At 43.8% G+C, this 25,962-nt stretch overlaps 2 protein-coding genes across 2 annotated transcripts; one reads left to right on the top strand and one right to left on the bottom strand.

Moving 5' to 3' along the window:
- Positions 1-114: 114 nt before the first annotated feature.
- On the bottom strand, positions 115-14,721 carry smarcc1a (SWI/SNF related BAF chromatin remodeling complex subunit C1a). The gene is made up of 28 exons (XM_035526370.2): positions 14,482-14,721; positions 13,425-13,544; positions 13,118-13,203; positions 12,825-12,906; positions 12,634-12,726; positions 12,458-12,527; positions 12,004-12,073; positions 11,809-11,884; positions 11,481-11,606; positions 11,110-11,228; positions 10,198-10,325; positions 9,288-9,347; positions 9,152-9,189; positions 8,646-8,767; positions 8,302-8,373; positions 7,958-8,071; positions 7,439-7,592; positions 7,096-7,206; positions 6,832-6,882; positions 6,044-6,302; positions 5,693-5,854; positions 4,674-4,729; positions 4,364-4,502; positions 3,656-3,816; positions 3,338-3,472; positions 2,457-2,772; positions 2,068-2,190; positions 115-1,860 (listed from the first exon to the last, which is right to left on the bottom strand). Exons 1-28 carry the CDS (start codon positions 14,665-14,667, stop codon positions 1,772-1,774), a joined length of 3,318 nt encoding a protein of 1,105 aa, XP_035382263.1. The 5' UTR covers positions 14,668-14,721; the 3' UTR covers positions 115-1,771.
- A 4,504-nt stretch (positions 14,722-19,225) lies between these two features.
- Positions 19,226-20,745, top strand: pkdc (protein kinase-like domain containing). Its single transcript, XM_027005337.3, has 2 exons — positions 19,226-19,333; positions 19,612-20,745. The coding sequence occupies exon 2, from the start codon at positions 19,613-19,615 to the stop codon at positions 20,582-20,584; it is 972 nt and encodes a 323-aa protein (XP_026861138.2). The 5' UTR covers positions 19,226-19,333; position 19,612; the 3' UTR covers positions 20,585-20,745.
- Positions 20,746-25,962: the final 5,217 nt, after the last annotated feature.

Here is a 25,962-nt window from a genome sequence, read left to right as displayed (position 1 = left end):
GAGCTTCAAATCAATGACGGTGCCCTTGTTTATGAAGTGGTATTTGTTGAATCAAGTAATCAGAACAGAAGCAGCAATGACATCATGGGACAACAAAGCACAGGAAATCATCCATACAAAACAAAAACCGACACCATTTTATTTGACAGTGTTTGGGTCTCAGTACCAATGTGCAGGTTAAAAAAAGTAAAAGCTACAAACTTCCATGAGCAATGATAGCTGAGTCTACACAAACTTTATTTTCTTAAAAATACATTACCTTAAAATAACAATAAGCAATAAAGGATATATAGGGGTTAACTCCTGTTGTAAGATATACAGCCCAGAATTTTTTGAAACATGTATGTCTATGTGTATGTGTGTATGTGTGCGTGCATGCGTGTGTAGTGTAGAGTAAAAGATTAGGCAAGGTGTTTGAGCGTGGGGCATGGATCACCTGAGCAAAAGGAGGACCAAAAGCCTCCACACAGCAGTAATGCAGCAGTCATATGGGCAGATCAGAGAGGAAGAGAAAGAGAGAGAGAGAGAGAGAGAGAGAGAGAGAGAGGTAGTAGAAAGAGGTAGAGTGAGGCAGGGCAGCTACATTGTGAGCACCTAAAGGAGGAACACTAAGGGCCAGCTACTAAACAAGCATCGAACCATCCTCCCATCAGCACTGCTTCAGGTGCGTGTTAAGAGTACTTCTGCACGGTAGCTAAAGCAAACCAGAGAGAGAGTATGGGCACTTTTCTACAACACCTTACTGGGTTGTGGTGTGTTTCTGCACTCTGCATGACCCTGGCTCAGATCTTTACAGAGTGCTGAAGTGTGTGTGTGTGCGCGCGCGCGTGTGTGTGTGAGAGAGAGAGATATATATCTGCTCTCCAGACCTCATTGCTCTGTGCTCTGGCCAAAGCGTTACGGGGTAAAGAGCAGGTGACCAAGCGGAGTATCATAAAACACCTCTCACTCTACACAGTAAAACTGTTGCCTTATAAAGCTATGGAAAGACAGACACACACACACACACACACACACACACACACACACACACAGGTCCAGAATACTATTGGAGAGGTAGATTCTCAAAGATAAGGGAAGAAGGGAAGCTCCACTGGACTGCCAACAGAGACCTGCTCTACATGCTTGCTTTACCCCAGCCCCAGCCCTGGAAGATCTACAGCAGGGGAGCAGAGCTGCTTGCTGGCTCATTGCTACAGTGTGATTCTGAAGAGGGAGCTCAGAGGGTGAGAACAGGGTGTTAGTAGGAACAGGGTGTCAAGTAAGTCAGTAGGTTTAAGCTCTTCACGCACACCCACTCCGAGACCCCTGTCTCCCCCTCTGGACGTCTAGCTTACATAGATTAAACACAATATACACATTTAAGGGTCCACCACTCACATTACAGGGAAGAGCCATACGCAAGCCGCCGTGTACCTCTGTGGAGCAAAGCCAAACACGAGTGTGTAAATAGCTCCGCTCTCTACAGCAGCGCCCCTTACTGGCCAGACAGGGAACCGGAAGGCTGAATTTAAGTGTGAAGACAGGATGCACAGAAGAGGCAGTATTTCTGACTCTGTACCCACAACAAAGAGTGTTTGTGGGTGAGGTGAAACTGAAGGATTTTGAAGGAGAAAGCCTAAGGCAATCAGTAGAGAGTTAAGAGAGTGGGGTAATATTGAAATAGATTAACTGTCTCAAATTCAAGTGTTTTAGTGAACGTGTGTGTATGTGGATGTGTGTGTGTGTGTGTGTGCGTGTGTGTGGAAAGGGGGAGTGGGGGGGAGAAGGATTAGTTCTCGGCTGGACGTGTGGGGAGTGAAGATGCCGGAGCTGGTGGCATCCCATCAGGCTGTACAGGAGGTGGTGGAGGACCAGGATCTGTATCAGTAGATAAGCATGAAAAAAAGTTACAACACCTAGTTAATTTACCCATTAAAAAAAAGACTTAGCAAAGTTCCAAACTGCATGCGATGAGGCACACATTTCATGTTTCCTCCATGCATATGAAGCATCACTCTAAATGTAGCTATCCTTTCTGGGATGCACACATGTACAGAGCAAGAGAGAAGCACAGTAGATACTCACACATGCCATTGGGGGCTCCAGGGTGTCTGGGGCCCATCATAGTGGGCATGCCCCCTGGAGGAGGTCCCACAGGTCCTGGCATCATGCGGCCAGGCATGGGCTGACCCGGTCCAACCATCGGTCCTACACACACACACACACACACACACACACACACACTTATAAAAGAACTCTGTGTTCCAAGAGTGCAAGGCTGGCACTCTCACACTGAGATGGATAATTAACATGCATGTCTAATTATTAGTGTCTGAGTCATAACTGCTTCATCATCCCCAAGGACTTTGCTGTGACGGCTGAAGAACCCTCCACCCTCCAAATTAAAACAAAGACTTTACACAGAAGCACATCCTCAGTCCCTCACCCCACATGCCGGGTTTATGGGTGCTGACCTGTCTGTGGTGGGTGGTGGGGTCCCATGGGGTGGTGCATGGGGGGGTACCCAGCACCTGGAAGACCGGGGTGACCGGGGTGACCGGGATGGCCAGGATGCATTCCTGGCAGGGGTCCGTGGGGAGGCGGGACGTGGGGTGGGGGCCCGTGTGGAGTGGGGGGAGGAGCCCCGTGATGCACGGCGCCGCCCTGCTGGGCTGCTGCGGCCGCGGCCTGCTGCTCCATCTGCTGCCGAGCCTTCATCTCCGCATACTTCAGTTGCTCCATGTGGAACGCCTGCCTCTCCGTCAGCAGCTGCTGCCGCTGCAGCTCCAGCTGGAGAACACAGGAGATGGATTTCATACAGCAGTTCGCAATGGGACTAAATACACAGGCAGTGTGGTTCCTATTGCCTATGAGGACCTGTGCTGCATGCAGACACGTAGGACCTCCTATGCTGGTGCTGATTGGTGTGGTTTAGCATTTAGACATTACCAGAAAGAGGATCTACAGCCTCCTGCCCGGTGCCAAACAGTGTACACACAGCACCTCGAACGCTGCCCTCTGCTGGCAGACAGGCTGCAGGACAATGCTGGGCAGGGTTATATAAAGACATTCTTTATGCACTAATTGCAGTTACTAAACTGGGTCGTCGTCTCCATCTGTGATTCCTCGCTAACCTGCCCTGTACTACACAGTCATGTCCCATGTCTGAGGTTAGCTGCTCACGAGAGAACGCAGTGAAACCAGACCAGTGCTCACAATTATGAACAAGTCCTGGTGTCGCAGATCACATACAGAGTGGGAAGGGAGAACACAACACCAAATCTTTCTTACTTGTGTCACATCTGATGTGTTTAGGCACAGATTGAGTGCAAGACAAAAGGGGCGAGATGCTCACCGCCTCTTTCTCCCGGTCCATGATGGTCTCCAGCTCCTCAAAGTGACGGAGCTTAATCTCCAGCTTCTTCATCTGAGTCTCTACCAGCAGGGCCACCAGGGACTTGATCTTCCTCTCCTCTACAGCAGCCAAGTGCTGGAGGAGAGAGGGAGAGAGCGAGAAAGAAAGAAATGAATAGAAATATCATCTAATGGCTTGTGGGGATATGACATGAACAGACCACCTTCTGAAAAAGTATACAGGTTGAACAAAAGGGCACAAAAGCTGTGTGTGTGTGTGTGTGTGTGTGTGTGTGTGTGTGTGTGTGTGTGTGTGTACCTTAGCCTTGGTAGCAGCAGAGGCGAGTGCAGCAGCTGCGGCGGTGGCGATATTGCCCTCGCCCACGTCCAGCTCCAGTTTCTTGAGGTCCTGCTGCTGAGGCTGCACCTCCTCCCCCTCCTTCCCCTCCGCAGACACCTCCATCGCCTCCTCATCTTTGTCTGAAAACAGACCATCTTAAGGGTAAAGGAACACTAATGAGTAGATGGAAGCCGTTCCTGCTTTATCCAGGCCATGCCTGGATAGTGCGGCCAGCTGCACTAGCATTCCACAGCCACGGTGGCAGAAGCCGTGCCACAGCGAGCAGCGAGAGTCCAGCCTACTGACAGGCCCAAAGCATCATGGGCTTCACACCAACTCTAGTGAGATTATGGTCATCTGACTGGCTTAGGCATGCCACATGCCACTATGCACTGATGGAGCACAGAGGTGCTTTTTCAAAAAGACGTGATAGCTTTGCTGTTTTCATTTCATGGTAAACTAAGCTTGGGGGGGGGGGGGGGGATCTGAAGAAATGAGAGAGGAACAAGTTTGGCCCTGCGCTGTGAGCATGCGTGTGGGCGCGTGCCGCATGCTAGGGAACGGGTAGTATAGCACGACTGAAATCATGCCACCATGACCCTGCATATTTCTCTTAATGCACAGAATAATCTCTGCATCTAGTTGACATTGCACACCAAGAGAGGGTAGTGTGCACGGGAAGGGTACCTGCTGCCTTTGCCTCCCCTCCTTCATTCTCCTCTTCCTCACGCTCAGCCTTTTCAGTCGTCTCGCTCTTCAGCTTTTCTCCCTCTGCCGGTTTCTCTGTTGCCTCGCTGGCCTTCTCCGCCTCATCCTTCAACTCCGCCTGAAACAACACGTATATATACACACACACACACAGCAAACTAATTCAGACTTTCCTTTGTTATATTCTTTTTTTAAAACGTTTCAAATTCTGACATGACAATATAAAAACACAGGAGCTCCATGTGAGCGGTTGGAGAGGCCAAGCCTGCAGGAGGAGAGCCCTTCTCACCTTCTCTGCCTGCTGAGCCTCTGGGTCTGTGTCCATCTTCTCAGCCTCTGCTGGTTCTGGGAGGGGGGAACAAGAAGAATTGATACCATTACTGAAAACTGAAAGCTTGTTCAGAGAGGAACACACGCACTCCATCTCAGTCACAGGGCGGCTTTGGGATTTCCATTACTGAGGTGCATATCCCTCTCAGCTACATCTCCCTGGTGTGATACACGAGCAAATTATCACAAAGATTCCCTTAGTAGAACCTGGATTTCTTCAAGAAAACAGAATTGCTTCACATGGTGTGCGTGTGTGTGTGTGTGTGTGTGTGTGTGTGTATAGCAAAATGCAGTAAAGTAATTGAACAGCTGTGTTTGGGGCTACTGGAGCACCAGTGGTAATAGTAAATGTATTAGTAATATACATGTGCTTGTGTGTATGAGAAAGACAGACAGCGTGAGAGAGAGAGAGAGCACAGAGGGAGAACTGCCTGCAGTGGAGCAGTCCTCAACATCAGTTGACCCAGTTTCAGCAGCACCACCCGCAGCCCGTCTGCCAATAAAGTGCTAATTCAAATGGGCCAGCCACACGCACGCACGCGTCCCCTCTTATCCATCCAGCCCCACAGGTGGTGCTTTTTGTTGCTGACATATTGAGAGAAGACTCCAAGTTTTCTGGGAGGCACCATTTCTTAGGGCGTTCTCACATTTTTTGTGAATGCCGGCGCCTGCACCCTGGACGGATTCTGGGCTTGTTTGGGGGGAGGGGATTAGCATCACTGGTTTGCCTTCACACAGTTGTCATGTAATTCCAGAAATTAACCTCCACCTGGCTCAGACGCAATCTCTTCTACTCATGAAGGCCTCTAATGTGCTGCGAAGGTGAATCAGCCACATTTGGGAACCAAAATCCCTGCCATAAACACAGCACTATGAGTGAATGTGGGTGAGTCTGAGGCTAGCATGCATGCGTGCGCATGCTCAGGTGTGTGAGGCTAGTGTGCGAAGGCACGTGAGGCTGCACGGGCGTGTAATTACCCGTTTTGTCGGGCTCGTCGGGTGCAGTGCCAGCGATCCCGCTGCTCTCCAGGCCGTAGGAGGGGTCCACCTTCCCCGTGCTCCGCGCCGCCTCCTGAACCTTCTTCACATGAGCCTCCACCAGCTCCGCCGGGACTTCCTCACGCACGCGGGAAAACTCCTCTACACCGCAAGATACGTGGACGCACACGTGAATAAACAAGCACAATGGTGCTGCTCCTATGTTAGCCTAACGACATCAGAGTGCACCTGTCCTTTACTGTTGTAACATACCTATTAGATGAACATGTCAGATAAAGTCTTGAGTGGTTCTACATTAAGGCAGGAGGGGGGGGAGGCACGTATGCTCACCCAGAGCAGCCTTAGCGGCGGCTGCAGCCACTCGGGGGTCCACCACCGAGGCGAGGAAGGCCACGGTGCTCATGACGGGGTTTCCCGACTGGCTGAATGGGATTGGCTGGTAGGCCAGGGGTCCGAGTGCCACCTCTGGGCTCTCCAGGTATGGGTCCTCAATGGGCAGCCGCAGGAAGTGCAGGATGCACTCATCCTGTGTGCGGCTGCCCACGTGCTCCGAGACCTTGTTCCAGTCATCCTTGTACATCTCCAAGGCCTGCGGCAGTCAGAGCAAAGCACAGAGAGCCAATCACACCACGACACCTGGCTAATGTCCCATTCAGGGTCAAACCTAGCTTAGGACTCAAAGCCCGTGTACTACGATTATACAACAGCTCCAAACATGTCTGAGGGGTAATCGGAGACTTTAGAGTCTTGTCTTTAGAGTCTTGTCTTGTCTTGAAAGCTTTAGCTTTGTTGGGAGCTATGATGAGAGAAAAACAAAGACAGAACAAGGAAAACCTCTAAACATGGGTTGTGCAGCAAGGTTTTCCAAGAACAGGAGAGAGAAATGCTGTGGTGAAACTAAAATTAGAAGAACCTAGTTTAACATTATTATTAAAAGGAATGCAACTGATACTTCAGTAATCAGGTTTTAGTTCATTTCAGGAGCAGTCACCTCATTCTCCACATCAGGACAATTTCATTATGAAATGAAAATGAATCTGATTCCAGGAGAACATTGTGTAAAAAGATTTGAACAGAAAACTGAACTTCTGCCTCCTGTAATTGGTCAGTGGTCTCACCTCCAACAGTAACAGAGTTTCTTGCTCAGTCCACTCCCTTGTACCCTTGCTCTGGAATTGACACAGTTGCAAACAAGCATGCACGCACACGCACACGCACACGCACACATGCACGCACACACACACACACACACACACACACACACACACACACACACGTACGTTAAAACCACCTTAAAAAATAAAGTTGTAGCCTAGAAAGATGACTTACTAACACACCTTTAGGCTGCAGTGTGCCTGCAGTGTCCTGAGGAAGCTGCTCACCTTGGAGTTTTTCTTTGAGTACACGTCAGTCCGCAAGCCAAAGTTCTGCAGGTCCGAGGGCTTGTCTTTGCTCTTCTCTGGGAAGTTCAGCATCTGTTGAGCAGAGGGAATCTGGCAGACAGCAAGAAAGTTTTGGTCATGATTGTTGATCAGGAAAAGTCATCAAAACATCAAGGCCTTAATGAAAGTCTTTACTTAATTATTACCCATCTAAATTGAAGGATCAGTGTAAAACTCCGGTCTTATCGGATTTCATGTATAACAGCATTAAAACCATTAAATCATTTGGATAGTGATCACACAATTTTACATAGAACAGAAGGGGAGTTGTTCTTCCACAGACCTGCGGGGGGCGGTGGTGTAGAGGCACAAGGCCAGAGGGAGTGTCTGCCAGCACATTGAAGTGGGGTGTGGGTGGGGGCCCCATGGGTAGTGGCCTGCTCTCTGCATCCACCTGGTAGTTAATGAGGCCCCACTGCTCCAGAAACGCATGCACCCTGACAGACAGACAACACAGTGCCAGTCACTGACATTCACAAGCACACTACTGTGTGCTTATAAATATATATAAATATGGGGTTAGAGACAAAAGGCCATCTATTGCCACAAACAGTTAGTGTTGACCACAGTTCCATCTGTGCTCTGACCGCTGCCAGGATATTTGACAATTTTTGCATAGCCGCAGGTCGCACATTTACACATATAAAAAACACCCATTATGGCTAGTGAACACAGGTAGAAGGCAGGTGATTCTAAAGAAGAGGTTGAGAGTGAACATCATGAGCTAACGTTTGCCTTTTAGGATTTCTGCATTAGATAGCTTGCCCACCATTTTATAGCAAAGCAAAAAATTTGCGAGTACCTCATCACGGCACACACATCTCCAGTGAGGTTGCGTCTGCAGGAAGTAGATGTCAGATACTCCTGAGGATTCAGCCGGTAGGTATCAATCATGAAGTTACGATATGCCAGATATCTGAGCAGAGAATGGAAACAGCAGTCAGAGAAAATACACAGCTAAGAGTTTAAAGAGAGACATCACAGAAAAGTAAAAATATGATAGCTGCACAAGAAGGAACATTAAAGGAGAAGGTATCAGTGTCCAATAATAAAAATATTTAGGGTTTATATATTTGTTACCACCCGGTTGAACTTAAAAGTACCACTTGGTCGTATCATGCAGCTTACCCACTTGTGTGAACTTACATCTCTGGAGATTTCGACTTATTCTTGCCGTTGAAGAACTCTGGCAGAGCGCGCCTCTCTATCTCATGAATGCTAGAACAAGAAAAACAAAGACACACGTGACTCAGCACCGGTGGAGTGGAATGCTCTCAAATCCCTCAGATGTAGGGCTGGACCCCAGTTACATTTTACAAGCTTTTTTGGGTTTCCAAACATGAATGCATGTCCTTATTATTTGAACTGTTCAGCACATATTTAAATTAAATCAGAACACACTCCAATACACCATGAACAGACCAACAATAATTGCACTGCAGCTCTGATGTTATATAAACACACAAACACGTGACAAGGGAAGCTCTTACGAGTTGTAGTCGAACCAGGCCGAGTAGCTAGGAATGATAATGTGATGGGTTTGCTCGGTTACGTTATCCTCGCCAGAGTCCATGAGACGGTTCACGTCCATTTTACCCTGGTCCTCATCGTCCTGTCAATCACATACACACAGGCAACCGTTCACACCAAAACCCTCCAGTCAACTCTAATTGAACTGCAGGTCAGTTAAAAGTGATCAGATTATTGCACAGATTATTGAAGCAGCAGCTCAGAGAACACAAACCATGATAACCATGTGACAACGAAACACCAAAACCACAAAGCAGCAACTCACTGTGCACGCTGCTCTTCCTGACTCATTTTAATGGACTAAACCAGAAACACACAACCAGTCCTACACAGAATGCATGTCAGCAAAACTGAGTCTACACGTCAATCTAGCTGCAAGAGAGCTGGGTATCTTGCGTTTGAAATAAGACACCACCCTCCCAGATCTACTAAAAGAGAACCCAAGCAAAGCCCTCACATCTCTTACCTTGCCCCCAGACGTGACTGACCCATCTTCCTGCTCATCTAAGGGAGAGAGGAACATGTCAGCATTCATCAGATCAAGCACCATTTACTAATCATCAAACAGGAAGTAGCACCCTGTAGACAGAGGGCACTCTTACCCAGATCAGCTACTGTCCCTCCCTTCACTGGGGCATTCTCGCTGTCTTTCTTCTGATTGACTGCAAGCAGGAAAATGGCAAATGTCAACAAGTAATTGGAGGGGGTAAATAAGGAGGGCACATAGTCACGTGCAACACAACACTGACACGCTGCCAAGGCTCACTACCACCACCACCCAGATCAAAGATGAATACTGTTAAACCTAGAGCTGCTTCCACACTAGTGTTGGGCACCTCTTTTTAGAAGGGATGCCCTGTGTTTCACCTCATCTTGTGACTAAAAAGATGAACAGGAAGACTCTAGGCCAAATCAAAAGTAAACCTCTTGCACCGATATAAAATTAAACCGCTTGGCTAAAACTTCGACCCGATCACTCCTTAAGTTAACAATCATTAACCCTGAAAAGAACAAATAAATCAACAACCATTCCCCCTCGAAAGACAATATTGCTTGAACATATGAAATCCACGCACATCTCCCCTGGTACCAGGCAAATATGAGGGCATTACAAGCAAACAAGCAAAACAGCAACACAGTAATTCCTACAAAATTCCACAGTAATTCCTATAAGACAAAAGCAGGACAGTTGAAAGGAGTCTAGAGCATGCAGATAGCCCCCATAATAAATCACTTGAGTACCTGTCTGTACTAACAACGTTGTTTGATTTTTTTTCCTTCATTGATTACATTAGTTAAAAAAAAGAAAAAGCCACATGCACCCATGCTCTCGTTTGAACACAGGTGCATGAAAACGTCAATTAAAACAAAATCTTACCGCTTAAGTTGGTTCCATGATTTTAACAAGCTTCAGAATGAATTAACGTACACATGCAATGTAAATTTAAATGAGGCATATGGATGCATGCATGTGTCTATGCATGAGCAACCATGCAACGGTGATGTGCTCACCGTTCTTTGGCAGCGAGACCTCTTCCATGCCTGGCACAGGTGACGGGTCCTCCATGTCCTTGGTGAGGTCTTCATCCTGTTCGTCATCCTCGCGATGACCACGCCGCTTCCAGTGGGGCCCTGGGTTCCTGCAAACCCCAGTGCAAAAGATGAGTGTGTCAACCTGAATCCTACACTAATCATATCCATTTGAAACTAAGCTGGAGACGAGCCTAGATCCACTTGAAAGCCAACGGACCAAAAACCTTTAGAACAGGAGGAGAACTGGGTCCAACATGAAGATGCAGTTTACAGTTAGTCGTTTCATGTGTCGAGTATTGGGATTGCATCCAGATAGGTCAGCCACAAAAGGTAGGAGAAGCATTAAATACAGATGTAACCCTGTCATTCTCTCTGAGCCACAAACAGTGGCCCCCCCAGTGTGCCCCCACAGTGCCACACTATGTAACCATCCTAGAACCACCTCAAAAGTGGAAACAGCAGTTTCCGTCTTCCCTTACCTTTAGGAAAACAACAAACACAGACAAAATTGCATCTATGGAAGTGGCCATCATTGTTTGTTTATTTATAGTGAAACAAGAAAAAACAAACAAACAATCAATAGCAATCAGATTTTAAGCTGGCTAACCAGATATGCATAAATACATGTGGTTAAAATCTTATCATACACAATCCAGATACTCAAGACCCATTAAACGAGTAAGTGTAAACAGGGCCCCAACTCGGTTCACTGCAGGTCTCTGAAAGCCACTGTGACTAAGTGGCCTTGAAGTAAACGAGCAATGTCAACATTAAAAAGATAAAAGGACCTGACTGAACAGGCTGAACCTAATGGTAAGTGAGCATGTGGAAAAGGCCACAGCGAGCAGCACAGGTTTCCTGCAGCAGCACGCTGGTGTGCGGGTTAATTACCCTTTTTTTGCGCCCTTCTTGCGGGACTCGGCAGGGGTACTTGGGGGCGAAGGGGAGCGACGCCTTTTCTTGCTGCTCGCCAGGGACTTGCGCTCCTTTCGATCGGGTGTACGGGAAGACTGATCGTTAACCACAGCAACGGGTGAGGGATGAGAGAAAGAGCGAGAGAATGCAAGAATGAGAGAATGGAACGGTCTCTCACACACCAAGGGGTGGGGGTGACGAGGGACGTGGCGGGGCGGGGGATGAGGAAAGGTGGCGTGAGGAAGAGGTAGAGCGTGTGGGTGACAGACACATGAATGACGGGAGCCACACAGGCCTGAGTGGCTCATTACTGAACACAGCCAACACAGCAGACGCCACAGGCTTACCTCCTCCTCTCGGGGGAAGATCCGCTGGCGGAAGCTGACTGACTTCCTGTTCTCATCCACCTCGTAGTCCTCCTCGTTCATCCACTCATTGAAGGCATCCATGTCCAAGACCCATTTGGCATGTACCTGCGACAGGCAAGGACAAAGGTAATCCACGACACTGGCCCTGGTTTCTCTCTCTCCGAGAACGCCCCCACCATACACGTCTTTAGGCAGCTCCTTCAGCACAGCCTTAACCTTGTTTTCTGCAGTCTATTAAAATTGTCCCAATTCCACAACAGTGTTCGTGCTGAAAATGTACACACACACAGTTTCTATGTATTCTCACCCTCCAAGGTTTCTCTGAGCTTGGCGGCTCCTCAACGTCCCCATCCACATCACTGGTAGACACCCAGGTGTCATAACTGTCAGCACAATAAACCAGCACAGCAATGTGAGAGCTTTCAGGACAGGAAGGAAAACTAGTTCATCACAGGGTTAAAAAGAATAAATTTTCCAGTTCAGTGGACAGTGGAGGACATACCTGTCTGGGTAATTGCCCCAGTGAACCAGCACCTGCTTGTCTTTGCGCATGACAGGACGCAACCACTCCTCTGGAAAACAGAACATGTCGATGCAGCTGGTATTAGCAAATCAACCAAGGGGGCGTAACAATACACTACTGACTTAAAATGTCATGGTACAGGACCAACATCATATCTCGATTGTTTTCTTTTGTCATTGTGGGCAATGATGGGCATCATGAAGTAAAAAAATGGGAAAAAAAACACAACGTCAACAAGCATCACTATTGGGTGTTTTTGACACATTACATATGTTGTGAACTAAAATGATCCAAAGCCATGTTTTGGGGATCAGAATGGACCTTCATTATAGGCATAAAGGCAACAGGAAATAACAATATTCATAACATTACATACATGCAACACATGGTTAAGATGAAGGTATATGACTGGTTTGGACTGTACAAGCTGTACCTTCCTCAGGCTGAGAGGGGGAGGGGCAGATGACATGGGTGGCTTTGGACTTGTCTTCTGTAATTGTGCCCTGGAGTAGAGCCAAAAACAAAATGAACATTAACTTTTTTTAAAATGTATCTCCCTAAATCAGTCTGCTAAGTTCAAAACTGACTACCATGTTAGATGTGTCTAACCTGATGTCTCTTAATGATGTCTTTGAGTTTGCTTGCTTGCTTTTGGTCCATGTCAGACACGATATAGACAACAGGCCGAGTCAAGCAGTTGTTCTGCAGGAAACAATTAAATGAATCAAAAACTTCTAAAAAAAAGACTTCTAATCCAGAGCCCAGTTTCATTTCAGTTGTGTAGGCAATAGAAAACTTACCTGAGCAAGTGTTTTCTCAATGTTCATGAACATCTCCACATTCCTGTCCATTCTGGATGGATTCTGCAGATCAAATCTTCTCCTGAATAATGACAATTATACAACACAATGACAATTATACAAACCCCCGCAGACCAAGCCACACACTATGAACAGAGTTTGCATGCCCAGAATTGTAGCCAAAGACCTTCACGAAATTATGGAGATCATCATTGTGAAACATTTGCCACAGCATCACCCTGTTATTGTCTGTTATTGTCAAAAGTCACAAACAGCCTCAACGTGCCACTCACCAGCCCTGCTCACTCTTAAACTTGTAGGCAGATCCCAGAATGTGACACAGTGCTCCACCTGCTTTGAAGTCCAAGAAGCTCTTTGCCTAAAAATCCATACCAGCAACTGTCAGCTATGCCAATGTCCATTCAGGATGGAACTGTTCTGAAGGTAACGCTCTCTAAAATGTAGGAACTACGATATTGTAATTGCTTGCACAAAGGCACATATGTGATACTGCACAAGAAAAAAACGTTATTGTGTAAAATCATGGACTTATTCTGTTCATCCCAAGGTGTTGGCAAACCAAAGTGTAAAAACACTTACAGGCAGTTTGGTGAGGGCTGGATTGCTCACCCTCCGCCCAAACGCATCCTCCTGAAACTGAAGCAGTTGCACCACCAGTCCTGCCAAAGACTTGCAGGACGGAGAGTCGGTTTGGACATACTGCAGGGACCACAATACAATACCTTCAGCCCCTACTGTTCTGCGTTTTTATACGGAAAAAGGTACCACTGGAGTTGCAGTTTAAACACATATTGGACAAAATACCGCATTCAGAGAGCATCTAAGCTCCACGTGGTAAAGGGACAATGTCAACAAGAATACGATTTATGATCACTGTCATCAGAAAAAGCCTGGCTTCCTTGTTAGCTTACCGTTGGCTAACTTGCTTATTAAACTGCGAATAAATTGCAAAATTCCAAACTACTATGAAATAAAACAAGTCTTTAGTTGGCTACTTAACCAGTTGGTTCGTGACACGTTTTGCCACAGCGAGCCAGTTTTTCATAATTAACAAAAGGTACCTAACTAGCTCAATTTAATACAACCCCCCGTAACACATCTAGCTAGGTTAGTTATTCTTTAACGTTACCTACAACCGTTGTCCGACTACAACCAGTTGATGCTTTAAGGTTAGAACAATATTAGGCCTACTTCTCAAAAAGACATGTGTCACATATAACGTTGTTTCTGACACGAACGAGCTGGCCTGTATTCTTAAACCAACCACAACTATTAACTGAGCTAACCCTAGCTACCTAATAAGGAAACCTGTTAGTCGGCTGGCTAGCTAGCTGAACTATCAAAACATTAGGCGATAGCTAAGCTAACTCTTACTGGCTAGGCTACGTGATCTTTATCGACCGTAAGTTACAGCTACAGGAACAAAATCGCACATATTCACGGCAATTCACGGATAACATTCCATTCCAAATAAATTCTAATGTTTCGCCAAAACTATACCAAACTGGCCGCGACACGGCGGATGTCGACAAACGTTGCTTGTGGCCCAGCCAGCTGCTCTCTACGCCTATTGTGCATGAGCGCGGGCCTCCGGATCAATGGACGTTAGCCCAGTCAGACGCGTTAGCTGGCTAACCTTCTTGTAGTGTTTTCCAATCCACAGTCGCACCGTCTCAAGTTGAGAGACTGTCTCGGCGCTCTCCCAAAATTTAGACGATGGCCCTCCGTCCTTTTTCCTACCAACCGAGGCACCGGTGCCTGCCTGACTGGCTGCTGGTCCCCCCGAACCCGTTCCACCCGCCGCAGTCGCCGCAGTCGCCATTGTTTAGTTACAGCTGAATGCTACGCCGTGGTCTTTCCGTGTCTCCCACCATGTAATTTTTTTTTAAACGAATCTGCGCAGCCGCGGCATTACTTACTCTACGAGATGTCGCAACATAACAGCAGGCGGAATTAAGTATTGCCCTCTTGTGGTATCTCACCAGAAAATCAGCAAGGCAGTGTCTTAAAGTTGGTCACATTTTTTAAGGTTTATGAATAACAGCTCACGATTACTTGAACAAAACAGAAATTTAGACAATGACAGCAAATGCCCATAGTTGTGAAAAAATAAAATGTCATTTCTAAATAAAAAAAAGTTGTGGTTGTCTATTTGTAAATAACAACATCTGTGGGTCTATAAAATCCTAATTTGCCTGACATTACATTACAAAAATAAAGATAGCTGTTTTACTCTGTTTCAGTTGATTTATCTTCTTTGTAATTCTCAGTTTAAATTTCGGTTCAAATTTATTTTTACAACACATTTAGTATCAGACATTGTCATATAGCAGAAAATCAAGACCTAATGTGCCGAAGAGGAAAGTGGCAAAGAACAGATCAGATGTGGTGAGGAAGAAACTGGGAGACAAAAAGGGAATCCCATTTTAGACATCTTTGGCACACGTGACCTCTCACTGGATGTATTTTAGACATCTTTGGCACATGTGACCTCTTAGTGGATGTCTTTTAGACAACTATGTAATGCATTGATCTTCTTGATAACAGGTACTGGGGAAACAGGATTAATCTTTATCTAGCCTTAAAGCAATTTACAGTGATCTTGATATTTTGATTACTTTCTGTTGGATTCGATCATAAAATTGGCATCTGGATCTATTTTATTAGTAAAGTATGAGCCACCAAAGGGATCATGTTGTAGTTTATATCTTCAAAATGCTATCACATGTTGTACTTTCCAGATCCATATTTACCTTGCAGATAGGCACTGAAAAACTAGAGTCTGCACCACCACATTGTGATTTCTTCAGTAGCTTAGTATATGTGTTTTATACGTTCATTATAATCATGGATGTTTTAATTTTTACATTTTGAATGTATCAATGACTTTGCTGAATCACTGATGCTGTTGACTATGGACTGTAGTAGCTAGCGTGTTTATCTCATTACTTTAGTTATGCTGTGTACTGGGCAATGGACTCTGATGTCAAACAGGGGTCAATGAATAATATTTTTAGTGTTTGTTTTGTAGTCTTGGTTAAATTCTGTTGACATCTCATAATTTAAATTGCAAACAAATGGTAAATGGTAAAGGGTATCAAGACACTAATACTCATATTTCCTATAAGTGAGTAGGCAATAGGGCTTAGATAATGCAAATTTATTAGAGTAAATCAGTTCATGGCAGGAACTTGAACAAATACAATTTTAGAATATTTGAATCTCAGATGTAATTCATCTATAAAATACGTACAATACTTTAAAAACCTTGTTATCTTGACAACTCTGTCAGCATGGTGGAACACACACAAAATCACTAAAACATCGCTGGCACACCAATTTGGCACAGTACAGATTTCAAAGCTGGCAACACACATTTGTACTTATGGAAAAAAGGGGGATTTATGAGATCCATCACATTTTCAAAAATTACTGCTTCATAACGTTTTCACAAAAATAATACAGAAAAATACTATTGATAGACATCAGCTTCTTCAGTATTGTATAAAAAACTGAAATTCATTATTAAACAAAGATCCATTCATCGTATCAAAGACATCATAAACCTGCACAGCCCTCAAAAACTAACTACTAAACTTTCTAGACTTATGTGTAATCCTGACAACACAATAAAAGCAACAATAACACATATTTTTCAACTAGTAATGCAAAGCAAACCTTATTCAATACAAAGATGTTCACAGAACTCAACATCACACAGCATTGTTTTTAGCAGAACTGAAGATTGCATACAGCTATGTGTGTCTGCTGACTGGTTTACACATTCTGAGCAACTGTAGCTCTTGTAACTCCACACACGCTCATCGATCTTAAACAGTAACATTCCAGCATCTGCATGTTTATGCTTGCACAGAGGTTTAACACAGCTTGACTTGCTCAATAAACACAGAAACGCATTATTAATCTCTTTAACTATAGCCAAGAAAACAAATGCATCCAACTGGAAAGAACATATTAAATATTAGTCATAGTTCACAATGCACTAGTAAAACAGATGGCATCACAGAATAAATAAGTCTTTACTGAAACATGGAACCCTTTCATAACACATCAACTGATTCAACTGACAGTAATTTTGCTTCTTGCAAAATATGTTTTCATAATCTCTCCCATAGTCTTTTTATGTTCCAGTATACTCATGTGTCATTATGTACAATATGGAAAAGCAGTACTAAGGTAAGCGGATCCCCTCTTTGTTGGCAGACTACTGCTGGACACTGAAGAGGCATCTTTCTGAGGCCAAATATAGGCAAAACCCATACATTGTTCATACACTGATTACCAAGGATCACATATAATGCACTACAGCTAAATATGTTACATATGTAAATTGCTTTAGAGCATCTGACAAATGTTGTATTTGTAAAATTACTTAAACAGAAAATAACTTTTTTGAAGGAGAAAGAGATATTTAGTTATTCAGAGTCAGGCTGCCTTTGGATTTTGACTTTTGCTTTGTCAGGAACTTGTTTAGGAAACTGCATAATATGTATTGCATAGCATAAACTGAGCTTTTAAATTTAAACTGTGGGCTACATACAACAAATGATCTATCACTTGCTAGTTGTTTCTTGTGCAGGGGAAAATATGGCAGATTGACAAATAGTTAAAAGCAGTCCTACAGTTGTGGTATTATATACATGTAAAGTTCACAGCCATAACATGCTGAGAAGGTTAGGTTGGTTTTTACCATTTAATGTGCTTTGCATAGTAAATTATTGTGCCGGAAAAAAATCTGTTTAATTTTATTGTGTAAAAATAGTTTTTCAGACACTGAAATTTTATGTTAATTTTTCTGGAAATGAACCAATAAATGTCCATTGATGCACAAGACTAGGACTCTGAGAGGCAAGACTGAGCAGCCTTGGACAGCAGGAATGAAATATGAAAAATACCTTTTGAAGAAAGAGAAAGGTCAGCTTATCAGTGCTTATAACATTTCTTAAAGTAATTAAGTGATGACATCTAGACTAAACTTTAAAGTAATTACATTCTGTCATGGGTGCACATCACCAATCCTACCTAGCTCACAGCTTTCAGTGGTCCAGCAACAGATTTAATAATCGGGTCATTATAATAAGCCTTTGATGAACTTAATTATAGCATGATGGCTTTTATGCAAAGCATTCGTTTGTTTTTTGACCCTTGAAATAAGGTCTAAATGGGAGACAGAATACCAGTGGGTCAGTCCTGTCGCTGGGAATGAATAGAGAGCAAACGTTTTACTTATATTTCCCTGTGCTTTTGTCGTTTTAACAAAAAAGTCTAGTTTCATCGACAGTTTGTTCCGGTCAAAATATACTGATAACAATAAACGTCTTACTCATTACACTGGCTTAAGGCAATATCCGCTAGAGGCAGGGGGATGGTCTTTTAAAAATGTTTTATTGTTTTTATTTACTCAGTATGACAAAACAGTATGATAAAACTCTGAGTACCATACCGCATGCATTTCAAAGACCAGTGAACAGGCCTGAAATACAACAGCAGGCTAAATTCTATGCTATAATAAACTATGTTCATATATTCTGTCTAAGTGATATTAAAAATGTTCCCAAAAATGTGCAGTAAAAGTGGGCAAAGCAAAAACAATCATTCATAAGACCAAACCCCCCTGCTACAATAAACAAAAAGCCAGATGAGACAATAAAATGAAAGCATTCCTACGTTGCGTAGCTTCTGTCATAACCTTAATTCTAGCACTAGATTTAGCAGACCACGATCGTGCTGCTGTCGGCAGAATCTTCACTTCTTAGGAGGGGTTCGCTTTCTATTTTCAAAAGCTTAAAACGTTTGTTTTCTTTTACACACTTCTAGGCTACTTATTTGCTTGCTAACACACCAGATAAGTTCGATCTGGCTAAATCTAACATTGCCAACAATCACGATTTAGCGCAATAAACGTTGTTCAGGCCGATCGGCCTTCAAATGTATACATAGACAGTCCATGGAGTCAAAACATTGTGAGTTGACACAGTGGACGCAGCCCACCCCAAAAGGAATCTTGTTCCAAGGCACATTATTCAATAAAAATAATCCAAATACACGATATACTGTTATCACAGTTTTATTTTGAAGACAGAATGTTAAAACATTAAAACCAAAATGTAGGGACTGGGCGTAAAGGATTACGGTTGCCGCCGACAGTGATCTATATAGGAGTGTTATGTTTCCAAGTTATTTTGTATGGTTTGACAGAATATCCTAAGTTAGTAAAGGAAAATTAGTAAATCGTTAGTTTTCTGCACGTCAAATAACCGGTTCCTCTGCTCTCCAAACTTAAAATTATTGTCCAGGATAACGTTTGTTTTCGTTTGGTTATGATATAACTACATTTCCCAGAGAACCTGGCATGAAAGGACCGGAAGCTGTACGAATGCGGGTGTTTCTTCCTGCGTTCGTTGGAGATGAAGAGATCGCGTATGTTAATGGAATGAAACATTTACTGACATTGATAACTATTTAAGGTAGGTGCGCTAAGATGGTTACTGCCAATCAATTACACGAGTGTAGCTTGATTTAGCTATAAAGCGCGTTCTCGGAATGATAAATGTGCGATGTCATTCCGCTCACGAAGTCCTTTCCATGGCATCTAATCTGAATACTGATTGTTACTGCAGTGACGTAACATTTAGTATTTTTGTTATTACTTGTATTGTTGTTTAGGTAGTCTATAATTATTATTATAGTGATGGTATTTAATAGTAACGTGTGTGGTCTAACTGGCGTTTTTATTTCACGTCAGAATGAAGCAGGAATATCAAGACCTTATCTTGCAAGCCTGTTCAGCAAAGAGTTTACAGATCGGTGCCAAGATTCAGACGTTGTGGAGTGGTTATGGTCAGATTGTAAGGATTCATTTGCAAGGCTGCGACCGGCCATCTGTAGTGGTCAAACATGTGATGTTTCCCCAAGAGTCCCGACATCCAGGAGGCTGGAACACGGACATCTCTCACCAGCGCAAGGTCCGGTCCTATCAAGTGGAGAGTCACTGGTACCAGAACTACAGCACCAATGATCAGTGTCGGGTCCCGTTGTGCCTGGCGGCCCAGTCGTTTGGTGACGAGCAGCTGATTGTTTTGGAAGACCTGGATGCAGTGGGCTTTCCTGAGAGAAGAATGAGTGTGCGGGATGCTGAGGTAAAAGCGTGCCTCTGCTGGATTGCCAACTTCCATGGCCTCTTCCTGGGTGTATCCCCACAGGGCCTGTGGCCTGTGGGCACTTATTGGCACTTAGAAACGCGGCCCGATGAGCTGGAGGCCATGGCTGATCAGAAACTGAAAGCGGCTGCCGGGAAGATAGATTCGATACTGAACCTCTGCTGCTTTAAGACAATTTTACACGGAGATGCCAAACTGGCTAATTTCTGTTTCTCTGAGGATGGGTTACGCGTGGCTGCTGTTGATTTCCAGTATGTAGGAGGTGGCTGTGGAATGAAGGACGTGATCTATTTTCTTGGCAGCTGTATGGATGAAAGAGAGTGTGAGAAAAGAGTTCCAGCCTACCTGGACTACTACTTTTCGGAGCTGAGAGTTTCGGTGAGTGAGCAGGTGAACTTTGCTGAGTTGGAGGAGGAGTGGCGAGGGTTATTTGCCTTTGCTTGGACTGACTTTCAGCGTTTTCTCCTTGGGTGGATGCCAGGACACCACAAAATTAACAGGTACAGCAAGAGGCTTACGCGGGAGGTCCTGAGCGAACTAAATCGAACTTCAAAGTGAAGCAGTGATTCACTCATTATCAGACTGGATAGAAAAGTATTGTACTTCATATTTCAATAGTGTCAGAAATGTATGTACCATCTGTACTTGTGTGCTGACAATGACTCAGATTTAACTGTGTGTTACACATTGAAAATAAAAAACATAAATGAATGATCGTATGACATCTTGCAGTACTGTTCCTCTTTGGACAAGCCCATGTGTCACATCTAACATTAATATGCACTATTGTAAATTTAATCAATGGCCCTTAATTTAAGTCTGTTCAGATATGCAGAGCTGCTGCAATCTCCTTTACTGCCCTAGCTAACTTCTGCAAGATTTGGTTTCCTAAAGAGTCCACCCCCTCCCTTCTGTCCTGTACACTCCAACCACAGATATTATCACTTGGTCTGCTTGTTCATGTATTGCCTACAAACAGCATAATTGAAAGACAAGGAGGATTGTTTCCTTATTGGATAATACACCAGACCGCTAAGGAAATTTATAGTTGCTAATTAGAGAAGTGTTTTTTCCTAATGTTTCAGGGAGGGCTTTCAGGGTGTAAATGTTTGTAAAATAAATTGCTTTAATAGTCTATGCCTAAGTACAAACTATTGTCTTAACCCATTTGTACAGAATGGGACTTAGCCCGAGTCTTCTCAAGTTAAAGTCAACTTCTGCCTCCTACTAAATAGACTAATTCATGCTGCTACGTTGGCTTTTACGCGATCCTAACCTTGCGTCTCTTTTGGACTGCAATGAGAAGGATGATCCGGGTTATATTACCGTTAGGTGTCGCTGTGACATTAGAAATTGAAGAGCTTGACTGAGTCCTTTTAAAGTATACAGGGATTGGTGACGACTTGTTTGACTTGGCGAAATTATGTCCGATGATGTAATGTGTTAACGAGAGCAATTTACTAATCATAACGTCATTCACATTTTCTTTGTGAAATTTATCTAATAGTCGCATTCAGAAATACACTAATATGGCAAGCGGTGTTTTGATTATCATAAATTAGTCTAGACATGTTAATAGCCGTAGACATGGTTTCTTTAAAACACATCTGCAACACATATTTTATATGTTTTCATTGTGAAGATAAAAATATGTTGGAGGTAAAGTATAAAACTAATGTTTTCCCATTGGCCTCAACGATCAGTTAGTAGCAATATGTGCTCCTGACAAAAACTGTAATCTGTTAGGCGGGGTAAAATGTCTGGTAAAGTCCAGATGGACTGTAACTGTATGGAGGATGGGTTGAACTCGTGCTTTGGTTGGAACACAGGGTTTGGGATGCGCTGCGCTCTGGTGGTGAAATCATGACAGCTTCTCACCATCTCCGCAAACAAAGACCCGGGAGTGCAACGCGGTTCCCGCCAGCGCCTAGGGGGGAAGGCGCTGTTTGTTTTTCCCTGTACCTCTTAACTGTAGAGCGTGGCCGATTTCCACTGGGAGCCGTCTATGAGAAAGCTGATGGATGTGCACGGGCGTCCTGTCTTACTGTCTAAGTTCCTGAGCAGCAGAAACGAAGCAATATTTTTATTTTATTATTTACTAGGCTATTTTAGCTGATGTAGCCTATAGACCTACCTGAACAGCGAATGAAGAGGAAATTATTTTAAACATTCTGCCACTGATGTATGTATGAAACGTATTATTAAAAACGAGTAAGATATAAGTCAAATGTGACATGTAATAGCTTGCGCGAGTCTACAGATCAAACAGGTAACGGTAAACCAGGTGAGCTCTCCTGAGTCGAGTAGCAGAAGCCTAACAGTTAAGATTATATTTGAACTTCATCTGTCCCCTGCATCTGATTGCCTGTTAATAACTAAATATAGATGGTACTGGAGCTTTTTCTCCGTTAACCTTAGGTCAGATCTCACTGCGGTGATTTCGCCCTCTGGATGATTAATGAGTGCTGTTCTTAAATACAATAACCAGACTGCGCATCTCCGGCATTGTGGATAGAGGTGCCACTGAAAACGTACGTGGTGTTAGCACAGCTTGTGACCATACAGGCGGGATTTGTTTTTTCACCAAACACAGCAAGGATCTCTTACTTTCGTTCGCTGAGTGCTCAGCAAGATCTCGCTTGCTAAGATCTCTGCCACGAGCTCAGGATAGTCTGTGTCTCCTTGGCCCTTTATTCCCGTCTCCAACGGTGTATACGAGAGGGCCAATCTTGCGTTTCTGCATTTTACGTTAAACAGATCTATATATTTCGCATCATATATTAAAGATTCAGAAGAAAAACAAAACCTAAGGCTTGGTTTTCTCCATTCCGTTTTCCACCTTAATAGTTACCTAAACAGAAGCTAGTTGCTGTGAATGTTGGAAGTATATGGTGTGCTTGCCTCCTCCACTGCCCAGTGTAGCGGTCTCCTTTAGGTCCAATACAGCGCTGTCCAAATATGCTCTGTTAATGGTACCATTGACATATAGCTACGGCTACCATTCATACAGGTATGACTGTGGCTACTTGTGTGTGCCACCAAATTTGAAGCTGTCTGTGAGACAAACACTGAGCAGCTTGAAATGCATGCCCTTTCATGATGATATGACCTAAATAGACTTATGATCAAGGGTATATCAATATGTTAAAAAAATTGATTGCCTATGTTTCAATCAAATTTAGTTGAGGTGCGTTTTCCATTGAGAAGGAGACAACTAATTAATCACGTAGACTGAGCGAGAGCAACCTTATCATCACTCTTTCCTAATGACAATATAACTAAAGGCATTTTTGAGCACCACGGATAACAACTGACAGAGATTCAAACCCAACACCTAACAGAAGGCAACATATATCACCTATTGCCAATTAACACAGTATCACTGGGTGTGCTATCAGCTGCAGCAATAGATGTTATAAAGAAAAAGACATTTAAGATACATTTCAAACTACTGCAAAATATAAGGCGTCTTAGAATGTGTGTGTGTCTACAGTTGGACACGTATGTGCTGATGCTGGCTGAAGTGTGAACCAGTGATCAAGGTTTATTTAAGAAGCTGTCAGTAAAATGCAGGCTCACCAAGCCTCTACATAAACAAATAAAACAAAGCCAGAGCACCCATGGAGCAGTGCATGTGTGTGTGTGTGTGTGTGTGTGTTTGTTTGTTTTCAGTGTCGGGGTGAAGTTCAAGTATACTAGTATTTGTTTCGCCGGAAAACCTGATGGCAGAAGAGCAAACTTCAGTCCTTGTCACATGTACTTGGACTCAATCTGGCAGAACATCTCTAATAACATCTTTAATGTTGCAGGCTTTTGAATGTGTGTATGTGTGTGTGTGTGTGTGTGTGCGTGTGTGCATTTCTGTGTGTGTTTCACTAGAACAATAATTATGCAGCTACTTACTGCCCATCTGTGTGACATGTTTATTACTGGCCAGAAACACATGCTGACAATGATCACTTATTCCCAGGGTTTCAGTTATCTCAACATTATGCCCCATTACTACTCCCTGGAAACCAATTCAATTAGAACCCTCTAGGGAAATAGGGACACCATTTATCTCACAGAACACAGCATCAATCAGGGTAAGGGTCCCTTAGCTGTCAAAGGCAAGCACAAGCAATGTGTGTATGTGTGTCTGTGCATGTATATGTATATGTGTCACATTGTTTTATCTTTATAGTTTTTGCAGTCATGGTTTTTATTTGTTCTATTTTCACAAAGAATTTAAATAGTGTTGTTATGAAATTTGAGAGGTGACTGAAGGACACACCTGCCCTTGATGGCTTTGTCTTAATCCCAGTGCGTGTGGCTCCTCTCCTGGCCTGCATCACGGACAGCTGCTGCTCTACCAGGTGATCAAAGATGGGTAGATAACAGGGCTCTGCTTTCTCACTAAATCAGTCCTGGACCTCCTCAGGTAAGGAAAGCACCCATTCAGTTTGGTAGAATAGGGTACAGCACTATGAACTCAGCGGTGTTAAATTCCAACAGCACAAAGCAATATGGCTACAACATGTGTTCTGGGGGCTAGTTAAACAGTAGCGTGGTTTCACTCCTGTCAAAATGAAAATAATTCTTAGTAATATACAAATCTCTGTGCGCAATCAAGTTAAAACAAATAGTGAGTAAGTAGACAGCGTTGCTCTGAAAGTTTAACCAAAAAGGTTTTGTTGGAAGGAGCTGCAGGCGTGAGTTTGGGATAGGGTAGAATTGGCTCAGGCCAGTGCGGAAAGCCTATTTCCTTTGGCCCTGTATGTTGCTTTCCTGCGCTGTGATCATATGATTAGACCAATGTGCAGAGCATGTAGTCATATGATGAGATTATGCCATTGGGCAAGTCCTTACAAACCATCAGCGGGTGTAGGCACAGAGAGAGTAATGAACTGCAACAGGAGGCTCAGAGAGAGTAAGAGAGCAGTAAAATCCAACATCATTCACTGGGAGATATTAACATTGGCCTGATGCCCCAAAGGCTACGATATTTCTGTCACCAACCTATGACAGTCTTATTTGTTGAAATAGCATAAAAATGGCTCCTCCCTTGCACACACAGTAACCAAGCTGAGATGTAGCGGGTTCTTGGACAGTAATGTAATTACCCCAACCCAATGACCTTTCTTTTGAGCTCCCCACAAAGTGCAGAAGGCCTTTTACAGAGTCACACAGCTGCTCATAGACACAGAACACGAATACATAGTGTCAGAAAGGCACACACTAACAGACTGGCAGGGCTTTTTTTTTGTGGTACACATTTTAAAAAAATAAGTATTTTATGAGTGTCTGTAAGAAAAGTGTCAGGGCTAAAGGGCTGATCCAGTCCAAATGTGGAATCAGATTTATTTAACATTCAAAACATTTAAGATTCAAAGCACAAACTATGTGAGGGTTTATACTTGTAACTCAAGGAAACTCCATCATTAATTTTGTTTGTCAGCAGTTCAAATAAGAAGGTAGTGGTATTGGTGGGGAGCTGGCATGGCACATTCATGGTTTTATGGAGGGTTTTTTGCTTGTTTTAGGGTTTTTTTTTTTGACAGCCTCCTTTTAGCTGTCCCGACTGCTATGGCAACCAACTAATTATGGGAAATATTTCCGCTAAGCCTCTTACAAAATGATATACCTGACTGACTATCAAAATAATCTTAAAAGCCAATTATTTTAATTAAGCTGGAGAAGCCAGGCCATTTTCAGGTCTCTTGGTTTACGACTTCTCTAGAATGGCTTAAACACTTGAAAAAATTCCCTAATGCTTGTCAACACCCAAACGTTTTAATGTTTCCTGCCTCAAGCCATTAAAAAGTTTATGAGCGTTCTGCATGGCCGAGCTCACACAGGTGCTTGGGTAGCAGGGTTCTGTAAGCCACCTTCACACGCTGAGGAGGTGCAGCAAACAAACGCAGCCCATTACATCTATACAGACAGTTATTCAGAGC

The sequence above is a fragment of the Electrophorus electricus genome, chromosome 1 (genome assembly GCF_041902795.1).
Source record: "Electrophorus electricus isolate QZ-2024a chromosome 1, ASM4190279v1, whole genome shotgun sequence".
Lineage (NCBI taxonomy): Eukaryota > Metazoa > Chordata > Actinopteri > Gymnotiformes > Gymnotidae > Electrophorus > Electrophorus electricus.
Note: the sequence above shows the minus strand (reverse complement) of the source record. Positions and strands in the feature narration are given on the sequence as shown.